The following is a 27621-nucleotide window of genomic DNA, read 5'->3' on the forward strand; positions in this document are numbered from 1 at the left end:
GAATGGATATCTCAGTGCTACATGTCAAAGTAAGTACATATGTAAAACACAGTAAATGTGATAGTTGACATATATAAATAACTGTGCATAAGAGCCAGTGAATGTGTGAGTGGCTGTATGGATCATTGTGAACTTGTATCAGGGAGTGTATAAGAGAGTAAATATGTGTTAGTATATGTTTGAATAAGTAAGGTGTGTATAACTATATTTGAGGAAATGGAGGTGTGATTGATTCTTTGCATGACTGACTAGGTGTGTGAGTAACTCCATGGATGAGTGACAGTCTGTGAGTGTCTGTTTACACTGAGTGTATCTAAGGTTATATTAGAGTCTGAAGAGGTTCATCGTAATATCACATGAATGATGTCATCAGGGATGTGATCAGTAATGTCAAATTAGATGTCATCAGTGATGTCATCAGTGATGTCATTTGAGATGTCATCAGTGATGTCATCAGTGATGTCTTTTGAGATGTCATCAGTGATGTCATCAGTGATGTCATCAGTGATGTCATCAGTGATGTCACTGACCATGTCATGAATGATGTAATATGTGACATCATCAGCAGTGGATTGCGGGTGCGCGATATATAGTTATTGCAACTAACTATATATGCGAATTTCTATGGTTTTGTGCGAGTAAATTAAGGTTTTGTAAATGCTAATCCCTAACTATATATGGTCTATAACCAATGTTTTTTTCAGTGAATTTTCAAGGTTTTGTAAATGCTAATCCCTAACTATATATGGTCTATAACCTATGGTTTTTTCAGTGAATATATATATATATCACAAAGTGTTGTCCCCATAAATGAGTCCACACTCCTCAATCAGGTGGTTGCTAACAATTTATTACTTCACTTCAAGTGGGCATATTAGTCCGGTTTGTGCTCTCCTTTGTTACCGCCGATGCGTTTCGGAGAATCCATCTCCTTCTTCCAAGGCGATTAGGTAAATTGAAGCCCCACAAGTTGCCACGATCCCGCATTTGTTCATTAGCGCTCCCACGTGACTTACTGGGTGTGTCAAGCGGGCATTGTGGTCTTCGTGGTATCATCCCCTTCAGTGGGTCTGTGGCTGTTTCATAGTTTTTCATCAGGACGAGCCGCCCTCCAGTGGGCTTTCAGGGCTAAGATGTCCGCTCGCATGTCTTTGAAATTGCCTGATTTGCTCACTATCACCCGAACAGTTCAGGCTTCTGAGTACCCCTCGTTGCAGGGAGGTGCGTAAACTCCACGGCTGACACTGCCGTTATAAATCACAAAGTGTTGTCCCCAAGAATGAGTCCGGACATCTCAGCCCTGAAAGCCCACTGGAGGGCGGCTCGTCCTGATGAAAAACTATGAAACAGCCACAGACCCACTGGAGGGGATGATACCATGAAGACCACAATGCCCCGCTTTGAGCGCACCGGGAAGCGGACTGTGGGGAAAAAAGAATGACAGAGTTTTAAAAAAATTTAGCCTTTTTTTATAAATTGGAGGTAGTTCTAAAAAGAACTGTTTTTTTTCTTCTTTTGTTTTATATTCTTTTATTGTTTTTTTGAACATTTTTAACTTTTTGGGGGTTTTCTGAACAGTTTTATATTTTTTTTGTATTTTTCATGGGGAGAAAGAAAAAAACAGGGACTAGAAAATGGCTCAACTGGAGCAGAAAAAAAAAGAAAACAAATATTTAGGGTTTATTGGGGCATTTGTGGTTGTCCCCAACAAGGACGATGAGCTTTACGCTCTGTTCTCTGTAGGAGATGGTCTTCCCACAATGTTTACAGGTTATTCGGAAATCCGCAAACCGTGGCTGAATGCAAGGGATCGTCTCTCTTGCCTCCTGTCCCGACGAAGTGCGTTGCGTTGCTTTCTTTTAGAGGTGGTGCTTGTAGTTTGGGGAGGGTTTCAGGCCAGTTCCCTCATCTCTGCAGCAGAAAAGTTTATTGGATGCTTGCGCTGCATGTGTCTAATCATTGTATTGTTTCCGAATGAATATTTTTTATTAAGGTTCCCCCTAGAAAGTTCCATGCCACAGATTAGGCAAGTCACCTTGGCTGCATTTACTTTTTTCTTCCCCTCTGGGATCGAAAAAAACTCCCATATAATGTGTGGTCTTGGATGGTATGGGGTATTGTGTTCTTCAAGCCATCTTCTCCTCCCCTCCTCCTCCTCCTCCTCCTCTTCCTCCTCTTGTTGACCACCAATGTAATCTTGTGGTGGTCCTCTTGGTGGTTGTGGTGGTGGTGGTGCAGATGCACCAGCTGCTGCTGCTACTGAAGCCATTATATAGATCAAAAAGGTACAGAGAGATACAAACAGGTCTTCCTCAGTCAAAGGACAAAGACAGAATAAGGAAAAAAGGTGGGGTCTTTCATCATTTGGAAAAGAAAAAGGCCTGAACCAATGAGAAGTGTTATTTTCAGGTCACAAGACCAGGGATTTCATCATTATGAAACTAAAACTGTTCTGCACCAATTAAAAGTGTTATTTTCAGGTCACATGACCGACGCGCGTCGGATGTTTACGTTGCGCGATCGTATTCGCTCGAGTGCTTCCGGGTGCGCTTACGCCGTGCGTATCACGCGGACGCGGCTACGCGATACGTCACGATCATGTTTTCGTTTGCGACATTGGCGCTAACGGGACGCTTCCCGGTTCGCGCACCGGGGCGCTTGAAACGACTACGCTCTCCGGGGCGCTCACCGGGGCGCGCCCCGGGAGCGCTCCAGGGTCAAAAATAAAAAATAAAAAAATTTAAAAATTATTTAAAATACAAATAAAATATAGGATTCATTCATTTTCAAAAATATTACATTTCATAGCTATAGACATTTGCTATTAACCAAATTTTGAAATTCAAAGAAAAAAACATAGGTTTGGGGCCTTATATATAGTTAGGAATTAGCATTTAAAAAACCTATGAAATTCACTGAAAAAACCATAGGTTTCACACCAGTTATAGTTAGGAATTAGCATATCAAAAACCTATTAAATTCACTGAAAAAACCATAGGTTTCACACCAGTTATAGTTAGCTGGAAATTTTACTGACATAAAACCATTGAAATTCATGAGTTATGTAATATGTGACGTCATCAGCAGTGCATTACACGCGTAAGTTATAGTGAGTCCAACTAACTATAACGTGGAATTTCAATGGTTTTATGTCAGTAAAATTTCCAGCTAACTATAACTGGTGTGAAACCTATGGTTTTTTCAGTGAATTTAATAGGTTTTTTTATATGCTAATTCCTAACTATAACTGGTGTGAAACCTATGGTTTTTTCAGTGAATATATATATATATATATATATATATATATATATATATATATATATATATATATATATATATATATATATATATATATATATATATATATATATATATATATATATATATATATACATACATATATATATATATATATATATATATATATATATATATATATATATATATATATATATATATATATATATATATATATATTTATATATCTCAAACAAACACTGCTCCTTCCGCCTGCTCAGACCCATGAGAAGAAGCACACACCCTGCCGCCACATTTAACTCCCTCATAGGTCCTCTTTTTTTCTCTAATAGGTAATGTTTGTGCATCAGAGAATGATATACTGTACTGTTTTTAATCTATATTAGTTTTTAATTGTTGTTTTTTGTCTTCTCTTTTTTGTATTCACAGGAGGAAAGGAAGGGGCCCCAGACACATACACGGGCAACCTACCCTTTTCCTCCTGAGCAGCACTTATCATGTATGACTGTTGGGCCGAGTATGTAAAAAACGTACGACAAGTTCCTTGGATTGGAGCCTTAGGAGTGAACACTGTACACTTTTGGGACAAATAAGACTTTTGCCTGTATGGATACTTACCTATAATACAGACCCTGGAAATCCTCCTGGATGGTATTTTACGTCACATAGATCACTGCTATGTTCGTATGGGTAATTGGGAAATATTACGAATGCATTTAAGGCCAATATTGCATGTATGGATTATGGTTGACACTTACCTCTAAAACAGACCCTGGAAATCTTCCTGGATTGTATTTTTCGTCACATAGAATAATATCAAGAACAATAGTACTATTTATGTCACATAGAACAATATCATGTTTGTGTGGGAAACATTACGAATGCATTTAAGGTATATATTGATTTGGATGTGCACTCTCCGACTGCGATGCTAATGATATTTTCTATTAGCAAGGGCAATTGATGCCATTTATGTTTATGTTTTCCAAGTTCCTGTCATTTATAAGTTATGTTTTGGCACCTTGAATATATGGGTCTAGTCTATTTACAGTGATAAGACACGTCGCGATCATGTGTTTTAATGACTGCCAGCAGATTGGTTAAGAGACTAACGCATGCCACACGCCCGTAGGTAACAGGAATCATGTAATACTGTTATATTTTCCCACCACCCAACGTATTTTCTCCAACGCAACACATTAGTGTTCTTACAGTGTGTCACAACATGTTTTTCTCGGGATTGCTGGATGAACATACCAAAGATACTCGTTTGTTAATAGTATGTTTTCACGGTTGACAATCTAGGAAATGTAACATATTGTCTCCTGTAAATACAAAAGTTGTACAGGATTACCTATGTAAATTGTTTTACATCTGGTTACACTACCCTTTCAACCATTACAAGATGTCCGTTGGTTAACATGTCTAACTGAAATGCAGTGCCAGAGCCAGTCCTATTTTGATCTCTCATCACGATACCCGAAAGCTTTATCAGTTGTCTGTTTATGCACCTTTTTTCACGTGATCAAGTCTTTGCAGTAAGCTGAAACGCGTTCTGAATAAACACCCTTGGAACCTATTTTGCCGTGGAGTCTGTATCTGCTGAGAGCGCACTTTATTGGAATGGACTTGTGATATATATATATATATATATATATATATATATATATATATATATATATATATATATATATATATATACCCGCAGGTACAGGTAAGAACGTATACGGCATATTCTGTGCGACAGTCAAATTTACCCCTAATAGTTTGCTCTTGAGTTTTAAAGGGGGTTCTGTACTTGGTGGTGTTGGCTCCAAAGTTACATGCCCGACATGTCGCGCATTTACGAAAACCATTCATGACCGGTAGCCATGTTTGAATACTCGGGGCCTCAGTGAATGTTTTCTGAGACAACAGAGTGGCCATGTTTTTAGCCCTTCTGAATGTCACACTGAGTTGTTCAGGTAGGTTGGTTTTCCAAATTGGATCAGTTAATACTATGGGCCAGTTTTTGTTTAGAATGCTCCTTATTTTACGTTCTTGTCTGCTGTACGTGGTGATCAATCTGGGTGAGTCATTATCTTCAATTCTGTCCACATTGTGTTCAATGGTGTTAGGTAATAAGGCAGATCTGGGTCTCTCATTGGTTTTAAGTATGGCCTTATTGAGGATGTCTTCAGCCTTCTAAGGTCATGTAGGAAAGTGCTCCCCCTCCTTCCTTTCAACTCCCGGAAACTGCTGATCCAAGGCCTGATTGTGTCCAGGTTGGACTACAGTAACGCCATATATCTGGGAGCCCCTAAAGCCACCTTCCAGACCTTACAGAAAATCCAGAACGCCGCTGCCCGGATGCTTACGAACACCCCGGCCAGAACTTCTGCGAAACCCACTTTGAAGAAACTGCACTGGCTGCCGATCAGGGAAAGAGTGGCATTCAAGGCCCTCTGCCTGGCTCACAAAGTGCTACACAACGAAGGCCCTCCAATTCTTAGGAACTGTATTACTCCCTACAGACCTACGAGAGCGCTCCGTTCGGACCACGAAAACCTCATTGTGGTTCCCAGAGTGAAAAAAGCCCGCTCAGGAGGTCGCCGCTTCTCGGTTCACACAGCAAAGCTATGGAACGCGCTTCCTTTGAAACTTAGAACTGAGCGGAACCTCCTCCGCTTTAGAAAATCGCTCAAAACTCTCCTCTTCCCATAACCCCTCCAACTCTTCAGCTCTCCCTCCCCTCCGGATTACGAGGTATAGCGCTGGGATACTCTTGGGTGACTACGCGCTCTATAAAAACCTTAAATAAATAATAAATAAATATACCCTTTGTGTCTCATGCGATCTAAACTCAATTTGCTACATGTGTCAAATTGTTCTGTAGTGCTGCAAATGCGTTTGAGCCGTAACAATTCCCCATAGGGGATGCTGGCTATCAAATGTCGCGGATGCGCACTTGATGCATGAAGTATGGCATTACCAGCAGTGGGTTTTCTGAACGCTGTTGTGGTTAGTTTCTCCTCAATTATTTGTATTTGGACATCCAAGAACTCTATCTTGGTGGTACTCATGTGCAATGTGAAATGTAAATTGAACTCATTGATGTTTAATAAGTCAACAAACTCTTGGGCACTTTGCATACTGCCTTTCCATACAATAAAAACATCGTCTATATAAGGACGCCAAGAGATGACATTTTGATCAAACATTTCCTTGTGTTCTTTCATGAGGACCTGCTTTTCCCAGTAGCCCACGTGTAACCCCGCGTAGCTCGGGGAAAAGCAGGCCCCCATGGCAACACCTTGTTTCTGCCTATAGACATTCTTTTCAAAGGAAAAGTAATTATTGTTCAAACACCAAGTGATAAGGGACATGAGCATCCTGTTATGCATGACATACTCAGCAAGTCGATTGTTCAAGAAATGCTCCACTCCACGTAAGCCACATTCATGCCGAATACTAGTATAAAGTGACTCTATATCTAAAGTCAATAATACCAGCTCATTAGTCCATGCCATATCTTCAATGCGTTTCAAAAAATCACCTGTGTCCTTCAGATATGAAGGCATCGTTTTTACTAGGTCCTGTAGAAAGAAGTCTATGTATTGACCCACATTTTCCGTCATGCTGCCAATTGCTGATATAATTGGGCGTCCAGGAACAGGGGTGATGTTTTTATGCAGCTTAGGTAACAAATAAAGAAAAGGTAATTTAGGATGACCATTGAACAAGAATCTAAATTCTTCATTCGATATTAGTCCCTCATATTTCCATTTTTGTAGTTCCTTTTTGATGTTGTCCTTTGCTTTATTGTAATTTTTCCATGTACTTTGTTCATAGCAGTCGTTGTTATCTAGCTGTCTTTTGGCTTCTGCATCGTATTGTTGTTTAGGCCACAGGACGACGTTGCCCCCTTTATCAGATTTTTTCACGATGATAGCAGAGTTATTGGCCAATTTGTCAATGAATTTGTTAAAGTTGACTTGATTTTGATTCAATTGATATTTTCTATTGCGATTAATAGAGCAATTCAGGTCCTTGATTTCTTCAATGATGCGATCATGAAAGACGTCGATGGCGTCTCTCGGCATCAGAGGGATGAAGAAGGATTTGGGCTTAAAGGGACTTTCTCCTGCGCCTTTTTGCAGCAAGTTTAGTTCTCTTAGTTTGATCTGAGTAGGTGCTTGAGATATATATATATTCAATGAAAAAACAAAGGTTAGAGTGACGTTGTAGTTAAACTGACATTTCACTCTTCCAAAACCAGAGAAATTAATCAGTTATAGTTAGCTGCCCCGCAATGAACTGCTTATGACCTCACATATTACATCACTCATGACATGTTCAGTTACATCACTGATGACATCTCAAATGACATCAATAACCTCTGCACTGCTTCATGCAAATTAAAATAACATTATCTAGTTAAATGATAGTTAAAAGCTGTGGTCTGTCTGATACTTGGAATTTTAAGCTTAAAATAGTGATTGAAAACATTATTAGGCACCTTATCTCTGAGGTTCAGTAGTTATCCTTCTTATGCCTCCATTTACATACGTATTTTTACTTTCATTTTTATTTTTTAGGAACAGTGGCAAGATTAAATTTGATTTGGGTAGTTTTTTGTTTTGCTCTGCATCCCCCTCAACAGGTAAGACTTTAGAGACGATCAATGATTATGCTTACATTCTCACAATAGATCCTATAATTCTCTTAGGACTCATATAATTTTTTGAGCTCACAGATGGGTTTAATTTTGATTTGGTTTGAGGTTAGAAGGAGGGCAAGGCTTAAAGGCAGCTTTGATTTCATCTGGTTTACCCACAACATAAAATCCAAGAAAAACCTGAACAGTCAAGTTAGAAAAACCCTTTTTCGGACAAGTAATAAAAGTGCCACCCTATTTACTGAAAATCCAAAGGTGCTATATAAAATGTTATTTCAGTCACATGCACAGTACCTGGGATGGACCAGCCCTGCCTTTCACACAACACAGTGAGGACAGTAATGGCTGAGTGGATTATAATCGTGGGAGTCTCTAGAGAAGCCTTACATAGCCACACCTGACCACCTCTAAACCCCACATACCCATAGAATGCACTAGTTGGTTTAAGGATGGATATGAGGAGACTAATGGAAGTTAAAGGCTCCATAGCTCGTGGCGCAGAAAGTCAATGCTCCAAGTAGGTGAATGTGGGCCTGCTTTAGGTTTAAAGGGACAATACCCAACAGATTGAGGGGAAGGAGCTGTGTCTGTGTAAACCCTGTAAGTGGTATGTAAAGGGAACTCTATGCAGAAGCCTTTCTCTCTACCCTACTATCCTGTATACACCAGCGTATTGACGTAAGAACAGTCAGTGGGGAAAAACAGGGGAAGTCAAAGGGTACTTAGCACCTTAAGCACAATGTCAGAGCAACAAGCTGCTGAACAAGGAGCTGCTTTTCATTTAACAGTACAAACCCTGCCACTAGCATGAATCAGGTTGATTGCTATGAACTGGTGAAGTATGGTTGACATGGGCACAGAAATCAACAATAATTCAATAGGGACAACATCATGTGTACATCAGGCTCATTGGTTTGTTATTTTGCAGAAAGAAACACTCACATTGGGCTTATTTCTACAGATTGAAAATGCTGGGAATATGCCAAAATATGGCAGCCATCCAGATCCAGGCTTTCAAAAAAACTTTCAGCCACACTAGCAGAAGCAATTTATTTCAATAGACCCCCATCAACATGGCAGCACCTCTAGATATGGTGGCCAGCCCTCTACTAGGGTGGGGGGGAGGATGAGCAACCCGTACAATTCCCAATTTACCCCTTCTTTTGTTGAAAGTATACAATACCCACATATGTGTAGATGCCATCCATGAATTTTATTATCCCTCACATGCTAGATTGCGATTCACTATGATCTGAGGTACAATTTCAAGTCAGGTTAGAGACTGTAAGTAAATAGAAGTAAATAATAATCAATCTTACGTTCTCCATAAGTTCACAGCCGAGTTGTTCAAGAATTTTCAACAGTTCTTTGAGGTTGTTGTTCAGCTACAAAAGAATTGAAGGGGTAAGAAGAATGTCCCAAACATTATATGAAACAGTTCTCATATTCAATAGCGTTAGTTTGCAACATTATTGGTACCTTTTATTCTAAATACATGCCACATGGAGCTTAATGTTTAGATAACTCTCTTTGCATGTCTTTTTTTCATTTCAGAAATAGCTACACAAAGCGTTTTGTGCTTCTGGAAGAGATAAAAGAAGTGTCTCGGATGAGCACAGATTTTACTTCCTGCATGTTGGGTTTCCTCCTAGGTTTTGAAAGCCCAAAACCACAATGATATCATAATGTGTGTTTGAAAGGGGGCTAAAGTAACAAAAATGTGCACTATAAAGCTGCTTTAGGCTACTTTCCGTCCGTAGAGTCTTCCATTGGTGGTACCTGTGAATTTCCATTCAATCACCTATGTGTTTTTGCACAAATCCCTATCTACTTACGCTGGAAATGCCTGTCTCTTAAAGGCAGGTGTAAGGTATGAGAAAGGTTTTCTTTTTTCAATACTTTTCAAACTTTGCTTGTGGCTGCACTGTATAGCAAAAATCAAGAGGGAAAAGTATTAATGCATGATTTTATTCTGGAGCCATCCCCTTCAAGTTCAAAACAAATGCTTGAAGGAACACACGCATCTTTGCACTATGTTGCTGGAAAGATCTGGTGCAGTTTTTGCCTTTCCCATCTCCACAATGCAGCTTCGAAGCTTTGGTTGCAGCTCTGTAATTTGTCAAAATGTAGTAAATCTGCCACTAAATGAGGCTCTAAGCTGGAAACTGTCAAAACGCGTATGAACCTTTCTCAAGATTTATTCTGTAAGAGAAGATACTGAATGATGCAGACTGTAAGAAAAGTTGACCATGACCAGGATATCAACTGAAATCTTACTAATTAGGTAAATAACCCACCAACTACTTTTTAAACAGTTTTCCCAACTAGCTCACAGTGCCACTAGATTCTCCTCTTACCAAGGAGAGAATAGTTCTTGGCAACCATCGACCATGACAACCCTGATCCCTCACGACAGTGGAAACAATATACTACTTTTCGCTCAGTCACTTGTGCTCACTTAGTCTCAGAGAGTTACACAGAATAAACGGTCTGGACGTTTTTCAAAAAGCATTTGTTGAACAGTTGTTATTTTGGTGTAGAATATATGAGCTGCAACAACCGTTGGACAGTATAAGATATATATGATTAGAAGTGCTATAAAAGTCAAAGGATGATAGAGTTCTATCATCTTGCACTAATCATGAATACGTACAAGTATATAAAATACATGATAAAAAAGAAGGGGCATACTCCTGCGATGCCTCCCTAACTAGATTTAGTACCTAGAATGTGTGTAGGGGCTAAGCCAAGAATCCCTCTAGGATAAAGTCAACCCCATTACCTGAAGTGAGAGACTGTAGGACCCCGCCCTGGTCTTGAGTTGGACAGCCCGCGAGGGATGTTTAGACCTCTGCAAGCTGTAGTGTCTGCATGTAGGAACATCAGCGTCTCTGGCCAGTGTGTTGGGAGATTAAGTCCTATTCAATCCTGAGGGTCCCTCGGAGCCAACTAGCCCACCAGGTTACAGAGAGGTGGTCCGAGGCCCTTACCCTTTTTGCACCATTCTCCAAACGCGGCTTCTGGTACAATGCTGGTGGAGTGATGAGGTCCTCTTGTGTCCTGAGGTCGCCCGGACCCAAATGGACTTCATCTTCCAAGCTGCAGTGCACCAAAAGTCGTCTATGCAGTATGGTATAAAAAGGGAGCATGGCCTCGGACTACCTCTCTGCAATCCAGCTGTGTGGTGCTTACTGGAGGTACCTGGTCGACTAGTTGGCCCCCAGGAGCCCTCAGTATTCAAGGGGACTTAATCCCTCAACTTAGAACGCGTCAGGGGGCGCGTTTGCAGAGTTTTGGAGAAAGGGGAAGAGGTCTTTGTCCACCTCTCTGCAATCCCACTGTGTGGGGATTACTAGAGGTAAGAGGTAGGCTAGTGGGCCCCTAAAGGAATTCCAGCAGCGAAGGGGACTTCAATCCCTATCAAAGAGCATGCCAGGGAGTGCATTTGTAGAGTATTGGGAAAAGGGGGCATGGCCTGCTCTTCGAACTTAGCAATGCTGATGTGTGGGACTTACTAGAGGTAATAGGAGGGGTAGTTGGCCCCCAAGGTTGTCCTTGGGGGCAAATTACCCCTCTTGTTACCACCAGTAAGTCCCGCACAGTGGGATTGCTAAGACTTCTTCGAAGGCCATGCCCCCCTTTCGCCGCCATTCTGAAAACGCACCTCCTGGCAGACTATGGGATGGGGATGAAGTCCAATTTACTCCTGTGGGACTTTGGAGGCCAAGAAGCCCTACTGGTACCTCCTGTGAGCACAACACACCGGAATTCCTGAGCGCTGGTCTGAGGCCCATCACCCTTTCTCCACCACTCTGCAAACGCGACTACTAGTTAAAGAAGTGTTTGCAATGTAATAGGTTTAGCATTTGCGAGAATTAGAGCTATTGGCGTTGCAAATGCATTTTTTTTTTAGAGTGGTGTGGATGTACGTTGTGTGTAGTGGAATTATGTTGTATGTGTGCAGGAAAATTATGTGGATATAAAGTATGTGGTATTTAGTGTGTAGGTTTTATGTAGAGTGGGATTATGTGTTACGCAGAGTAATTATGTGGTATGGTAGTCTGTGTTGCGGAGTGTAAACATCAGGTTTGGTCTTTCTCATTTCCATAGAAGCTCAACTATGAACTAGGTGAGACAAAAAAGATGGAATAGCTGAGGAGCACTTGTGGACCTAGATAGAGGTATGAGCAGGGCCACTGGAATCATGTGACTGTTTGGCTGCACCAACTTTCGCACAATTATACATTTTATGCATTAGCCACATAATTCATTATCTGCACCCTAATCTGCAGATTTGAACAAAAAAAGCCTTGTTTCTAACTGAAACTGATCAAACGTTACCAAAAAAGCAGCGACAAGTGATACAGTATGGTGGAAGGCCCTTTACAAACCTAGAATAGTTACCTGTTACTTATTTCTAAATGTGGGTATTAAATTGGTACTAATAGTGTGCAAGCCACTCTTGCTTACCTCTGTGCCTCTCTTGCCTTTTTCTGCATTTCTGTTGCTTCTTTCTACACGTTTCTTTCTTTTCTGCACTTCTTCATTCTGTAAATCTCTTGTACTTGTACTTTACATCTATGAGTGACTGTATAGGACTGTTGGTGAATGAGTGGATGTGTGTGTAGATCTTCGAATTGCCGAATAGGTGTGTTTTAAGTGGGTTTGGTGTGTCCATTGTTTTGCAAATGTTAGTTGTTTTTTTGAGTGTGTGTATCAAAGGTTATATTAGGGTGAGAGGAGGTCTGCCACTCTATCACAAGGTTGGTGTCATCAGTGATGTTATCAGTGATGTCATTTGAGATGTCATCAGTGATGTCATGAGTGATGTCACTGACCATGTCATGAGTGATGTAATATGTGACGTCATCAGAAGTGCATTGCGGGCGCACTAGTTATAGTTAGATGAACTAACCTTAACAGGCGAATTTCTCTGGTTTTATATGAGTCAAATGTTCAACTAACTGTAACGTCCCTGAAACCTATGTTTTTGTTCGTGAATTTCTAAGGTTTTTTAAATGCTAATTCCTAAGTATAACGTCTGTAAAGCCTACGTTTTTTTTCAGTGAATATATATATATATATATATATATATCAAAACAAAACCCTTTCAGGCATAGAGTGACGCATAAATTATGTAAAAAAGAAGGAGAGAACTCTGGGTAGTTTTCAAGTTTAGGTGGAAAGCAGCCCCTGTTAGAGCACTCTCAACACCAGCGACACTCTAGATCTGCTCACCTCAAATGTCTGTTTTTCTATCAAAGTTTTTAAGCATAGGATTTGCACAGTGCTATCCTCGCCGAGATAGAAAATGACAAAGTCTTTTGCAATTTATACAGCAAAGTCTTTAAGCATAGGACTAGTACAGTGCTGTCCTTGCCGAGCTGTAAAATTACAAAAGCCATTTATCACTCCAGGCACAATATTACAGCTTTGAATTAGTGAAATACCAACTCCAGCCAACCTGAAATGAATAAAAGCAACCCCTGACACAGTGTTTCGCTCTAATTAGAGCTCTTCAGAGAGGTATAGCTTTGTCCAGACACAAGGGAGCACTCAGTATTTAGTCAAAACAAAACCCTTTCAGGCATAGAGTGACGCATAAATTATGCAAAAAAGGAGAGAACTCTGGGTAGTTCTCAAGTTTAGGTGGAAAGCAGTCCCTGTTAGAGCACTCTCAACACCAGCGACACTCTAGATCTGCTCACCTCAAATGTCTGTTTTTCTATCAAAGTTTTTAAGCATAGGATTAGCACAGTGCTATCCTATATATATTATCTACTGGCGGTCACCGGTAGATAGTTATAGTTAGGACCTATTTTCCATAGGAAATTCGCAACATTCTATTCCCAATAACTTTGGCGCTGGTTGACGAATCTTCGCGAAATTTTAAAAACTTGTGGGCGTTCCGGTCCGCTCCTATCTTGAAAGTTTCTGGGTGAGTCGTCAGGGGGGCTGAGTAAAAAGGGGGTCCCAAAACGTATTTTCCCTATGCAATTTCACATAGGGAACTTTAGACACGGCTACAGTCCGAACTGCTGAACGGAATTACACCAAATTTGGCAACAAAAAGGTAGCGCTTGGTACAGAAAGATCCATTTTTGTTAAACAGTGTAAATCCGTTCAGGGGTTGCTGAGAAAATCAAAAGTAAAATAGTTTCGATATCTATGGCCGCTGAGGATCCGCTCACCCTCCCTATCACGAGCTTCATGCTAATTGGCTGTCAACACTCCAAATCAGTAAGTGTTGGCAGCCATCTTGTGCCTTGGTAGAATCGAGGCACAAGAAAACAGAAAAAAATGCACAAAATACGAAATGGGGGCATGGAAGTAACCCTCTGACCACCTAGGCCTGCTCAGGGGGTCCCTCAAGGACCCCCAAAGCCCATGGTTCCGGTGCTTCATTACTATTTAGCCCCCGGGGCTAAATAGTAATGGGGAGCCCAGAGTGGCCCCCCAGCCCTGGGGACCGCCACCCCCCAGGGCTTTTCAAAATTATGTGCTGGGGGCTCACAGCCCCCCCAACCCAGGGGACCGCCACACCCTGGGGCTTCAATTATACATGGGTTGGGGGGCTCAAAGGCCCCCCAAACCCTGGGGACTGCCACCCCCAGGGCTTTAAGAAAATATTTGCAGGGGCTTATGGCCCCCTACAGGCCCAGAGACCGCCACCCCCGGGTGCTTTAATTTTTAATGAGGGGGGCATCCAAGCCCCCCCAAGCCCTGGGGACCACCACCCACGGTGCTTTTTTTAGAAATAAATAATCCTGTGTGGGGGGCTTGAGCTTACCCCACACGACCCAGGGACCGCCACCTCCCTGGGGCACCAAGTATTTAAATTTGGGGGTCTGTTAAGGACCCCCAAGCTCTGGGGACCACCAACCCCCGGGCTTTGTAAATGTAGGGAGGGGGGCTGTGCGGCCCCCCTCCTGGAGCCCGTGTTGGCCCTGGGGACGGCCAGCTCCCAGGGCTGGCTCCTGCAGTGTCCCGGGGTGCCCACCCCCGGGACACTGTAGTTTGCTATGGCAGGGCGGGAGCCTCGCAGCTCCCGCCCTGCCATAGCAAACTGCTTTGGTTTTTGAGAGAGAGCAGGAAACCTGCTCTCTCTTCCAAAAACCAAAGACGATTGCTTTTCCACATGGGTAGCTGCATCTTAGCAGCTCCCCATGTGGAAAAGCAATGCCAGCTCCAGCAGGAGGTGGGGAGCAGGTGGGATCGTGGGGGGATTGGGGACCCAACTTAAAAGGGCCACAGGGCGTGTTTACACAGTGATGAAGGGAGGAGACTAGGCCTGAGGTGATGTGTGCAAACACGCCCTGTGGCGCGTTTTAAGTTGGGAAAATAATTCCCCTTTTATTAACTACAGAAAAAACCTGGGGGTCTAAGTCACAAAAAAGTTAATAGTGCTCTCAGGACTACACTCATCAATTCTGTCAATAAAGTACTCGAATGGATAGTAAAATTGTCTGTTTACAATGTTTATAAACCAACGCAAGTGACCACCAGCAACGGTAGGTGAGACCCAAGGTCCAGAGATGGATTACCATCAAAATTCTTGTTAATGATCTAATTTTATCATCTGGCCATCCACAGTACAGGGCTGGATCGTCTCTAGATCATTTGAGACTGAATCCAGTGCCGTCTGGTAGGACTGGGGTCAGACCCACAATCACATGTTGACCATGCGTGGGATCACTAAATGGGATAAGGAGCAGTGCAAAAAGTGAAAGTGTAAGGAAGTGATGTTAAAAAGGAATAGAGGAATTACAGTGAAGAATCTTTAATATCTGTAAGCCTCTTTCTATTAAAAGCCAGAACAGTGCAAGATAACAGTATAAACAAATGACTGCTTAGGGTCCAACATGTTTCTGCCTAATTGGGGATTCACTCCCTAGGCTTTCATCAGGGCCTCTGTTCTTAATTACTTTTGCTACTGCTAGTGACAAGTGCACTCTAAATTACACAAAACAAAAACCGTGACACTATAAAGGATATATATTCTTAGTCCTCCATGTCAGCTGGTGTATCAATCACCCTTCATGACAGGGGAAAACACCTCACCTCACCTGGACCAAGCTCAGAGTAAGGGAGGCCATGCTCTCTCCGTCGTTGCCCCAAACTGATTCTGAGGTTGGGGGAGGCCAATAATAATAAAATAATTCCCCTTCAATCCTAAGGGCCCCTGGTGGCTAACTAGCTTACCAGCTGCTTCCAGTAAGAGCCACTGCACTGCGTTGCAGAGAGGTGGTCCAGGCCGTGCTCCTTTTTACACCTCTCTGCAATACTGCTCTATGGCACTTGGAGGTACCTGATGGGCTACTTGGACCCTAGAGACACTCAGGATTCAAGGGGAATTAATCTCCTAAATGAAAATGGCCACAGGGCGCGTTTAGACAGTGGTGAAGGGAAGGGATGGGGCCGGAGGTAACGTGTGCAAACCTGCCCTGTGGCCCTGTGGCACGTTCTAAGTTGGGGAAATAATTCCCCTTCAATCCTGAGGGCCCCTAGGAGCCAACTAGTCCACCAGCTGCTTCCAGTAAGCACCACTGCACTGCGTTGCAGAGAGGTGGTCCAGGCTGTGCCCCTTTTTACACTTCTCTGCTACGAAGGTCTATGGCACTAACTGGAGATACCTGGTGGGCTAGTTGGACCCAAGGGACACTCAGGATTCATGGGGACTTTATTCCCAAATAAAATCGGCCACAGGGAGGGTTTTCACATGTCAGCTCAGCCCCCCTCCCTTCACCAGTGTGAAAATGCACCCTGTGGTGCATTTTAAGAGGTAGTTTAATCCCCCCGCCCTATTATTTACTACGGTGTTACAGAAGAGGCCATGGTAATCACAGGGGTACCCAAACGGATTGTGTTCCCTAGTGTATGTAGGTGTTTTAACTGCATTCTAAGTGTCTTTTAGAGTAGCACTGGCTCTAGGACTGGTTATTCAGAGTCTGTTACCACCAGTATCCATCTGAAAAAGTTGAGGGTACAGGATAATTTTGCAACAAGGCCTCTTTCTGCCCCTCTGTTTGTTCTGCACGTCTTCTTTCTTCCTGCACTTTTTTTCGTCTTTGAGGACTTCTGTTGCTTCTTTCTGCATTTATTTTTCTTCTTTCTGTGTGCTTTTTCTTCTTTCTTCACATGTCCTACCTCTGTAGGCATACTTAGAAACTAGCCTTTAAAAAACCTTTGAAATTAACTGAAAAAAGCATAGGTTTCTGACATGGTATAGTTACAAATTATCATTTAAAAAACCTTTGAAATTCACTGAAAAAACTATAGGTTTCAGGCACATTATAGTTAGAAATTAGCATTTAAAAAACCTTAGAAATTCACTGGAAAAACCATAGGTTTCAGGGGCATTATAGTTAGTTGGAAATTTCACTCGTTCAAAACTATAGAAATTCCCCCGTTATATTTAGTTGAGCTAACAAATACTCGCACGCCTACAATGCACTGCTGATGACGTCACATATTACATCATTCATGAAATGGTCAGTGCCATCACTCATGACATCACTGATAACATCTCAAATGACATCACTGATGACATCATCCTTATGATAGAGTGGCAGACCTCCTCTTGCCCTAAGATAACCTTTGATACACACACACTCAAAACTAGAAACTAGCATTTTCAAAACAATGGACATACCAATACCACTTACAACACACCTATTCAGTATTTCCAATATCTACGCACATATCCACTCATTCACCAACAGTCCTATACAGTCACTCATACATGTACTCAATCATCATATGTACTCATACACCTTTACATCCTGTTACACAGTGACACTCTTCCATAGAGTTACTCACACACATAGTCACACATGCAAACAAAGTATCAAACATCCATTAAATTGCATATACAGTTATACACGCACAGCCAAAGGAACTGCTACAGAAATGTACACATACTTACTCTCTTAAGCAATCACTTATAGAAACACATACTAATTTATACAGGAACTTTTCCAATCTCTCACTCTCACATATACTCACTTATATACACCAATACGCCTTGATGCCTACGGGCTTAGTTGCGCGGTATAAATCTCATGTCATTCATACTCACATATACTACTTTAAAACATATGTAGTTACTCATAAAGACACCACTGAGACAGTCATTCACTCACTAACACACCCATACACACACTCATCCACCCGTACAGTCCTGCACACATGCTGTCTTCAACACATACAAACAGTGAGTCACTCATTCATGCTTCTATGCACTATGTAATACCCCCCACCGAACCATACAGACACTCAGACACTCATACTGATACTAAAAAAACCAACTAATAACCTATATAGACACTCATGTAGCTACTCACCAACCCATGCAGCCACTTATACACATAGTGAGAGACTTATTGAGATATTTACATATTTAAACATCAGTCACTAACCTATGTATTCACTAAGATACACTTAATGAGTCAGTTATACCATCAATTTTACCCCCAAAAATCATCCATTTAGACAATTATATACCCATTTATTCTTCCATCGACCTTGAGATGTACATATATAAAACATAATTAATTTTCAGAAAAAACACACATTCACTGGATGATCTCATCAGTGATGTTATCAGTGATATCATGAGTGATGTCACTGACCATGTCATGATTGATGTAATATGTGACGTCATCAGCAGTGCATTGCGGGCGCTCGAGTTATAGTTAGCTTAACTAACTATAACAGGGGAATTTCTATGGTTTTGTACGAGTGAAATGTCCAACTAACTATAACACCCCTGAAACCTATGGTTTTTTCAGTGAATATATATATATGCTGTTTACACTCATTCACTGACCCCCATGTCCTCAAACATGTAGACGCATACCAAATACAGTATCCCAAAATGCCAGGAATCAGGACAGTCATTGTCAGGATCCATTGCCCATTGCTCCGTTCTCTTGCTACGACATTCTGTCTTTTTTGTATTCTTGCCTGCATTGTATCATTGACTCTAGTGCTGTATGTTAGATGTGGGATCTTAGCACCTTCCTTGTGTTCTGCCAATGCTTATTTGATTCTGTATTGCATTTGCCAGTCTCAGCCTCTTGCCAATGCTTGTTACCTTTTCTTTGATTAATGCCAATGGTTGTGTTTTGCCGAATAGCTTCCGCCAATGCTTGTTGCAGATTCACTTGGCAAACGTCTTTCGCGTTTTACCGCTTTGCCAGTGCTTGTTCCTTAAGGCTCCGTTTTGGATTTGCTGCCGAGGTCTTTTTTCCCTCTACAGCTCCTGTATCTCGGCTGGGACTATAAAGGGGGCCACGCCCAGGACGCCGTGCGGATTATTCCTTCCTGATTTCCCGAGGTCGGAGGTCTCCTGTCTTCTGTCCTGTCTTCGCTCCTGAGTGAGAGGTCTTCGCTGCAGTTCCAGATTCCGCTTCCTGCTAAATGGTAGTAAACTACCACGAATATCCGCTTGCTGTAGACGCAGGTAGGATTGATCCTTTTTGTCCTTCATGCCAAGATTAAGACTTGCCGGCTGGTGATTTCTTTGAGACTCGAGGGGCGTTTCTTCAACAACATTGAATTCTCTTATTACCGAACGATATCTTTGAAACCCAGCTGTTAGATTGAGACTTGCCTACTTGTCTTTCGCTCCGTGTTAAAGAAACGCCAAACGATCAGTATTTTAAGGCGAAAGGACCTTGATTTAGTTTCAAACTTCTTTTGGGCCTCATTTGTCTGAGTATTGAAAACCAACAGTATGATTACATAGCGCTTGAATATAGAGTCAAGTTCATTCCGATTTGTACATTTGCTAAGCTGTGATATTAACAGTGTTAACCTTTTAGAGAACATTTCATGTGCGCTAAATTAACCATTATGAATGTGTGTTTAAACCCTTGATCTCTCACTGAATCTAAGTTATAACGCTTGTTATTATTTCATGCCTGCATCATCTTGTTTATCTGAATATAAATATTATTATGTGAATATAAATATTTCATATTGGAAACTCAATCTTTGTTTGGCTTCAATAGCAGAATGATATTTGATTCTAGTTATTTCTTTTGTTGAGACTCTTCGTATCTGGTCTATACTAACTTGGTTCTTGGGATCAAGAAAAGGTTCACTTGGTATTAGTGTTACTAATTAAAGAAACAGAAACGTTCTAGCGCTCAGTGTCTTCAGGGGTTCTGGGGAACTGTTCCTGGGGAACTCGAGGGAACTTAATAACCAAGACTCTGACAGAATAATCCGCACACGAATTTTGTTCCTCCCGAGCAGTATCCAAATGAATGCCACCATGAATGACCTGTGTGCTATGATTGGGAACTTACAGACTGAATTAACTGCCAGTAGAACTGAAACAGCAGCCTTAGCCAATAAGGTAACCCACTTACAATCACGTTTGGATTCAGTACCATCCTTAAGTCAACTTCAAGCAAATGTATCTAGTTCATCACCTTCTGTGTCTGTTACTGTTCCTACTACCGTTCCTTTGGCCCAACCTGAGAGGTTTGCAGGGGAACCAAACAAATTTCAGACCTTTTTAACGCAGGTCCAGTTGCATTTTATGGTAAAGCCAGCTTCATTTCCAAATGCTCAATCTCGAATAGCCTTCTTGATTTCCTTTTTGAGTGGCGACGCAGCTATGTGGGCGGTTCCTTTGGTGCAAGCAGATGATCCTCTTTTGTATAACTGGGTGCAATTTAAACGTGAATTTGAAAGAATATTTGATAGACGTACTATAACAGGATCTGCCGATAGAGAACTACTAGAATTAAGACAGGGAAACAAGGAGCTAGTGCACTATCTTACACAATTCAACCGTCTTATAGCCGAGACCGATTGGCCTGAAGCTAAGAGGGCTGCTCTTTATTATCAAGGGCTAAAAGAGGAGCTGAAGGACCTTATAGCACCAATTGACCCTCAACCTCGAACTTGTGCAGATCTTATTGCTCTTAGTCTTCGTTTGGACCATCGAGTAGCTGACCGCAAAGGAGATAGGAAGAGAACAGATGTTCGAATCTTTTCCAGGGCAAGGGACAGATCACATCCAAATGCCCAGGAAACTACTGAGCCCATGGAAATAGGAAGTCTGAGAAAACCCTTAACTTCAGAGGAAAAAGAAACTCGGAGAAAAAATGGTCTTTGCCTCTACTGTGGAAAAAAAGGACATTTCGTTAGAGAATGCTCACTTAAACCTAAGAACTCTTGGTCTAGAGACAAAAAGGAAACTAAGTCGGAAAACTAGAAAACTCGAATTTGGATCAGGAGACTTTTTCGAGTTGGCTATCTCCTCCTGAACAATCTATTGCAAACACTTTACAGTTAACAGTGCCTCATCTCACCTTGAACGTTTATTTTAGTCTACCCAATCTGAGAAGAATTTTGGTAGCAGTAATGATAGACTCAGGTGCCACCGGTAATTTCATTGATTACAAGTTTATTGCAAAGACATATATACCTACGATTGCTAAAGAAAAACCCGAAATTGTCTACGCAGTTGACGGAACCCAACTAACTTCAGGAATGATCACTCACTGTACCACCCCCATCACTATGGTTTGTAACGTAGGCTCTAGAAAGCACCAAGAGACTATATCTTTTGATGTAATTGATGCACCCCAATTTGGAGTTATCCTGGGCATCCCCTGGCTAACTCTGCATAATCCAAGTATCAACTGGGTAGAACGTTCCGTTGATTTCTCCTCCTCTTGGTGTAAACAGGAATGTTGTGGCTTTCCAGAAAAAGACCTACAGGACTCTCCAAGTTCTTTCCTGCATTCTGCATCTGCCCTTTATGTCTCCACAGCTGCTGAACAAGACATAGACTTACCAACTATATACGAAGATTTCGAGGATGTTTTCTGTGAGCAAAAGGCCGAAACTCTTCCTCCACACAGGGATTACGATTGTGCCATCGATCTAGTGCCTGGAGCCAAGATACCCTGTAGTAGAATCTACGCCCTAACCGAACTGGAGAACACTCATCTTCGCGAATACCTAGACAAATTTCTAAAAAATGGTTTCATTCGGCCCTCCAAGTCCCCGGCAGCCTCTCCACTCTTTTTTGTGCCGAAAAGCAGTGGAGAATTGCGCACCTGTATAGATTACAGAGCTCTCAATAACATCACCATCAAGAACTAAGCATGAGCGAATTTTGCGGATCTCGCGTTCGCGAATTTTGCGGATTTGCGGATTCGCAATCCGCAAAATCCGCGAATTCCCGCGAATTTGCGGATTTTTTTTTTTTTGTGTTCGCCCGTGTTTCTGCCAGTTCGCGAGGGTTTTTACAATTTCGCAATTTGCGAACTTACCTGTCGGGTCGCAAGTTTTGCGAACTTGTTGTTTCTACGTGTCCAGCCTGTTTGGGACACTCTTCTTCATCACTGCCACTCTCTGTCACCACTGCCACTCTCTGACTACTCATGCCACCCTCTGGCCCACCCATGCCACCCTCTGTTTCATCACCACACCCTCTGGTTGTCCAGTGTACATTATTTTCGGCAAAGCAAAGCACACCTTCCCTGCCTCAAGTGACCTGAATTAATTTGGGGCTGATTAATGTGTCACAGAATATTTTTTTAGCTGGCACCTGCTTCCTTAGTGCGCCCTGATTAGTGATCTTTTGCACTTGCTAAGTGCTTTCATTGTTGCAAAATTAGTTACAACACCTGCCCTGCCCCAACTGACAATAATGAATTAGGGGCTGATTAATGGATTTTAACTTCCAGCCTGGCTCCTGCTTGTCTCCCTTAGCTGTAATTCAGGACCTTTGTGGCATATGTGTAACTATTCTGAGGTTCAGAGCAGGGTCACATAATAGTTTCAACTGGCAACTGAACTCTGGAGGGGCCCCTCAGGAAGCACTACAGGAAATGGCTACTAATGATGTGCCTGAACTTTTGAACCTGGTAAGTAGTTACTTTCAGTTTTGCTAAGATCGTATTTCTGCAATTTTGCACTTATTCGCGGGGCGCGAACTCACGCGAACAGTGCGAGCAGTGCGAGCAAAATCCGCTGCTCGCGGATTTGCGGATTTTGCGGGAAATTCGCAAATCTCGCGGATTGCGGATTTCCCGAAAATCCGCAAAATCCGCGAGCGGAACGGATTTTCCGCCCACACCTATCAAGAACCGATATCCATTACCTTTGATCCCGGTACTGCTTGATCAAGTGCGCTCTGCCTCAATTTTTACTAAGCTCGACTTGCGTGGCGCCTATCACTTGGTTCGTATTCGACCAGGTGATGAGTGGAAGACAGCCTTCCGAACTCGCTTTGGCTTGTTTGAGTATTGTGTAATGCCGTTTGGCTTATGCAATGCTCCGGCTGCCTTTGAATTTTTCATCAATGATGTCCTACGCGACTTCCTAGACAGGTTCGTCATAGCATATATTGACGACCTTCTAATTTTTTCATCTTCAACAGAAGAACACATATGGCACGTTAAGATCATTTTAAACACCTTAAGAACCCATGGTCTGTTCTGTAAATTATCCAAATGTGAGTTCCATACTACTAAAGTTGAATTCCTTGGGTTTATCCTCTCTCCTTCTGGAATCACTATGGCTCCAAGAAAAATCCAAGCAATTCTTGATTGGCCAACTCCAACTTCGGTAAAGGATATCCAACGCTTTTTGGGTTTCGCTAATTTTTACCGCCGTTTTATCAAGGATTTTTCCACCTTGGCCACGCCTTTAACCCAATTACTGAGAAAAAATATTAAATTCATTTGGACCACAGACACTAACTCTTCTTTCCAAGCACTCAAGAGAACCTTTACTCAAGCACCTGTTCTACGACATCCAGACTCGGACATGCCTTTTATCGTAGAAGCCGATGCTTCTGACTTCGCGGTTGGGGCTATTTTATCACAAAAAGATCAAGAAACCAATGAACTTCATCCCATAGCCTTCTTGTCTAGAAAGTTTTTGCCTGCAGAAACCAACTATACCATTGGAGAGAAAGAACTCCTGGCCATTCGCTATGCCTTTAAAGAATGGCGCCATTACCTCTTAGGGGCTAAGCATACTGTAACTGTATATACGGACCATCGGAACCTGCAATTTTTAAGATGTGCGAAGGCTTTAACTCCCAGACAACTCCGTTGGACATTGTTCTTTGCGGAGTTCGACTTTATCATTACATTTAGACCTGGCACTAAAAACAATAAAGCAGATTCCTTATCACGATATGATCACAAACCAGATGATATTCTTCAGAGTCCCAAACCTACAAGTATGCTTTCCGAAAATCAAATTATAGGTGCCACAATGTCCGATCTCTTCTTTCAGCAAATAAGACAAGCAATGCCTATACCAAAACTGTTATCCTGGGTTCAAGAAGGGTCTAACAGAACAATTCATCAGAATCTGCCCTTTTTTTCCAATCTCTTATTTGTTCCAACCAAGAAGTTACAAGCGCAGGTCTTGCAGTGGTGTCATGTTAGTCAACTAGCTGGTCATCCTGGAATCGCAAAAACTAAAGAACTACTACAAAGGAATTTCTGGTGGCCAACTTGGAATAAGGACGTAATCTCTTTCGTACAAGCCTGCGATGTATGTGCTCAAGCCAAAGGAGAGCATGGTCGGAAAAAAGGTCTTCTACTTCCGCTTCCCACCCCAACACAGGTTTGGGAGGACATCGCCATGGATTTCATAACAGACTTACCAGAAGAGAAGGGTATGACTACCATTCTTGTAGTGGTGGATCGCTTATCTAAGATGGCCCACTTTATTGCTTGCACAAGACTTCCTACCTCTTCTCAACTAGTCCAATTACTGTTGGAACATGTAGTACGTCTACACGGTCTTCCCAGGTCCATTACCTCAGACCGTGGTTCACAGTTCATCTCGCAGTTCTGGAAGGCCTGGTGTAAAGCCCTCCATATTTCAAGTAACACTTCCACAAGTTTCCATCCTGAGTCGGATGGACAGACTGAACGAGTTAATCAAGTCCTGAAAAAATATTTGAGATGTTTTCTGTTCAAAAAACAAGGTTCTTGGTTAACTATGTTATGGGAAGCTGAGTTCGCGTATAATAATCTACAAAATGCTTCTACAGGTCTGTCGCCATTTTTTGCTGTCTATGGCCGACATCCCCATTTCTCTCCTTTGCTACTAGCTCATCAAAAGACCAACATACCTTCTTTGGAGTCTCATTTCCGAGAAATGGAGCGAATCACTAAACTCTTACAAACTAATGTGTTGAAAGCCAAGGTCGCATACAAGAGATTTGCGGACAGAAAGCGGCAAAAGGGGCCAGATCTTCGTGTAGGAGACATGGTTTGGCTTTCTACTAAGAACTTTCAGTTCAGGAAACGTTACAAATTCCATCCCAAGTTCATTGGTCCTTATAAAATTGTTCAGTGTGTGAATCCTGTGGCCTACAAACTGCTCCTTCCAGCAAGCATGAGAATTTACCCTGTATTCCACGTTTCTCTGTTGAAAAAGGCAACTACCAAGAGGAGGACTCATCCTCCAGCTTTGCTTGTGCACGGTCAGGACGAATTTGAGGTGCGTTGTATAAAGAACTGCAAACGTGTGAAGGGGAAGCTGTGGTACCTGCTCTCCTGGAAAGGCTATGGACCTGAGGAGGATTCTTGGGTGTCTGAAGCGAACGTTCATGCTCCTCGCTTGGTGCGGAGGTTTCATGCCAAGCACCCTGTTTCTCAGTTTTAATTTCCCGGGGGGAGTGTCTCTATTTTTGTTGGGGGGCACTGTCAGGATCCATTGCCCATTGCTCCGTTCTCTTGCTACGACATTCTGTCTTTTTTGTATTCTTGCCTGCATTGTATCATTGACTCTAGTGCTGTATGTTAGATGTGGGATCTTAGCACCTTCCTTGTGTTCTGCCAATGCTTATTTGATTCTGTATTGCATTTGCCAGTCTCAGCCTCTTGCCAATGCTTGTTACCTTTTCTTTGATTAATGCCAATGGTTGTGTTTTGCCGAATAGCTTCCGCCAATGCTTGTTGCAGATTCACTTGGCAAGCATCTTTCGCGTTTTACCGCTTTGCCAGTGCTTGTTCCTTAAGGCTCCGTTTTGGATTTGCTGCCGAGGTCTTTTTTCCCTCTACAGCTCCTGTATCTCGGCTGGGACTATAAAGGGGGCCACGCCCAGGACGCCGTGCAGATTATTCCTTCCTGATTTCCCGAGGTCGGAGGTCTCCTGTCTTCTGTCCGGTCTTCGCTCCTGAGTGAGAGGTCTTCGCTGCAGTTCCAGATTCCGCTTCCTGCTAAATGGTAGTAAACTACCACGAATATCCGCTTGCTGTAGACGCAGGTAGGATTGATCCTTTTTGTCCTTCATGCCAAGATTAAGAGTTGCCGGCTGGTGATTTCTTTGAGACTCGAGGGGCGTTTCTTCAACAACATTGAATTCTCTTATTACCGAACGATATCTTTGAAACCCAGCTGTTAGATTGAGACTTGCCTACTTGTCTTTCGCTCCGTGTTAAAGAAACGCCAAACGAACAGTATTTAAGGCGAAAGGACCTTGATTTAGTTTCAAACTTCTTTTGGGCCTCATTTGTCTGAGTATTGAAAACCAACAGTATGATTACATAGCGCTTGAATATAGAGTCAAGTTCATTCCGATTTGTACATTTGCTAAGCTGTGATATTAACAGTGTTAACCTTTTAGAGAACCTTTCATGTGCGCTAAATTAACCATTATGAATGTGTGTTTAAACCCTTGATCTCTCACTGAATCTAAGTTATAACGCTTGTTATTATTTCATGCCTGCATCATCTTGTTTATCTGAATATAAATATTATTATGTGAATATAAATATTTCATATTGGAAACTCAATCTTTGTTTGGCTTCAATAGCAGAATGATATTTGATTCTAGTTATTTCTTTTGTTGAGACTCTTCGTATCTGGTCTATACTAACTTGGTTCTTGGGATCAAGAAAAGGTTCACTTGGTATTAGTGTTACTAATTAAAGAAACAGAAACGTTCTAGCGCTCAGTGTCTTCAGGGGTTCTGGGGAACTGTTCCTGGGGAACTCGAGGGAACTTAATAACCAAGACTCTGACAGTCATTGACAGTCAGAAATGTTGGTAAATGGATTGCAGAACCATTTCAGTGCATTCATGTCACTTCCTGTTAAGAACATGAAGGTTAAATATTAATAACAGCCGATATTACTGGTTTGCCGTTTAGTGCCCTTATCTACACTGGTAAGAGAGGATGGACAACCAACAGCAAGAACAGAACTAAAGGGAGGGGTTGGGGCCAACTGTTTACCTTCTGCAGTTTCCATGCCATCCCTTCTCCCCACCACACACACATACACAAATCAAACAGGAAGCTAAAGATATAACAAGGAGTCAACTCAGTGATGGCACTGCTGGGTATCAAAGGGTGTGTGACATCATGTCCGCTACCCCTGGCATTATGGTGCATCGACTGGCAAGCCTGCAAACTCCGTTAACTAGTGGCACACTCTCCATTATTCTGCATCACAAGGTACACCTGCCTTAAAACAGAAATGACACCACTAGATGGTCACGAGAGAAAAGAACCACAGGCTGCGTTGCGGGAAAGGGGTGGCCTGGTGGGGAGCCCAGACCTTGAACAGAAAAGTACAGATTTAACCATAATGGATGCAAGCAAAGTCTGTCTACCGCAGCTGCTCCAGACAACCACATGGCAAACAAGGAGGTGCAAGCAACCGTCAACACAGCCCTTGGACAAGACACCAGCAGATTCACAACAC

At 42.2% G+C, this 27621-nt stretch overlaps 1 protein-coding gene across 2 annotated transcripts in view; it reads right to left on the minus strand.

The window, feature by feature from the left end:
• The window catches only part of LOC147706638 (uncharacterized), a 411896-nt gene that overhangs the window by 249141 nt on the left and 135134 nt on the right, over positions 1-27621 (minus strand). For both annotated transcript variants that reach the window (XM_086929113.1, XM_086929111.1), the window contains exon 3: positions 9235-9300. In XM_086929113.1, coding sequence (XP_086785239.1) covers positions 9235-9300 — 66 coding nt within the window. The remainder of the gene's footprint in view (positions 1-9234; positions 9301-27621) is intronic.

This window comes from Lissotriton vulgaris, chromosome 7, assembly GCF_964263255.1.
Source record: "Lissotriton vulgaris chromosome 7, aLisVul1.2, whole genome shotgun sequence".
NCBI classification, from domain to species: Eukaryota; Metazoa; Chordata; class Amphibia; order Caudata; family Salamandridae; genus Lissotriton; species Lissotriton vulgaris.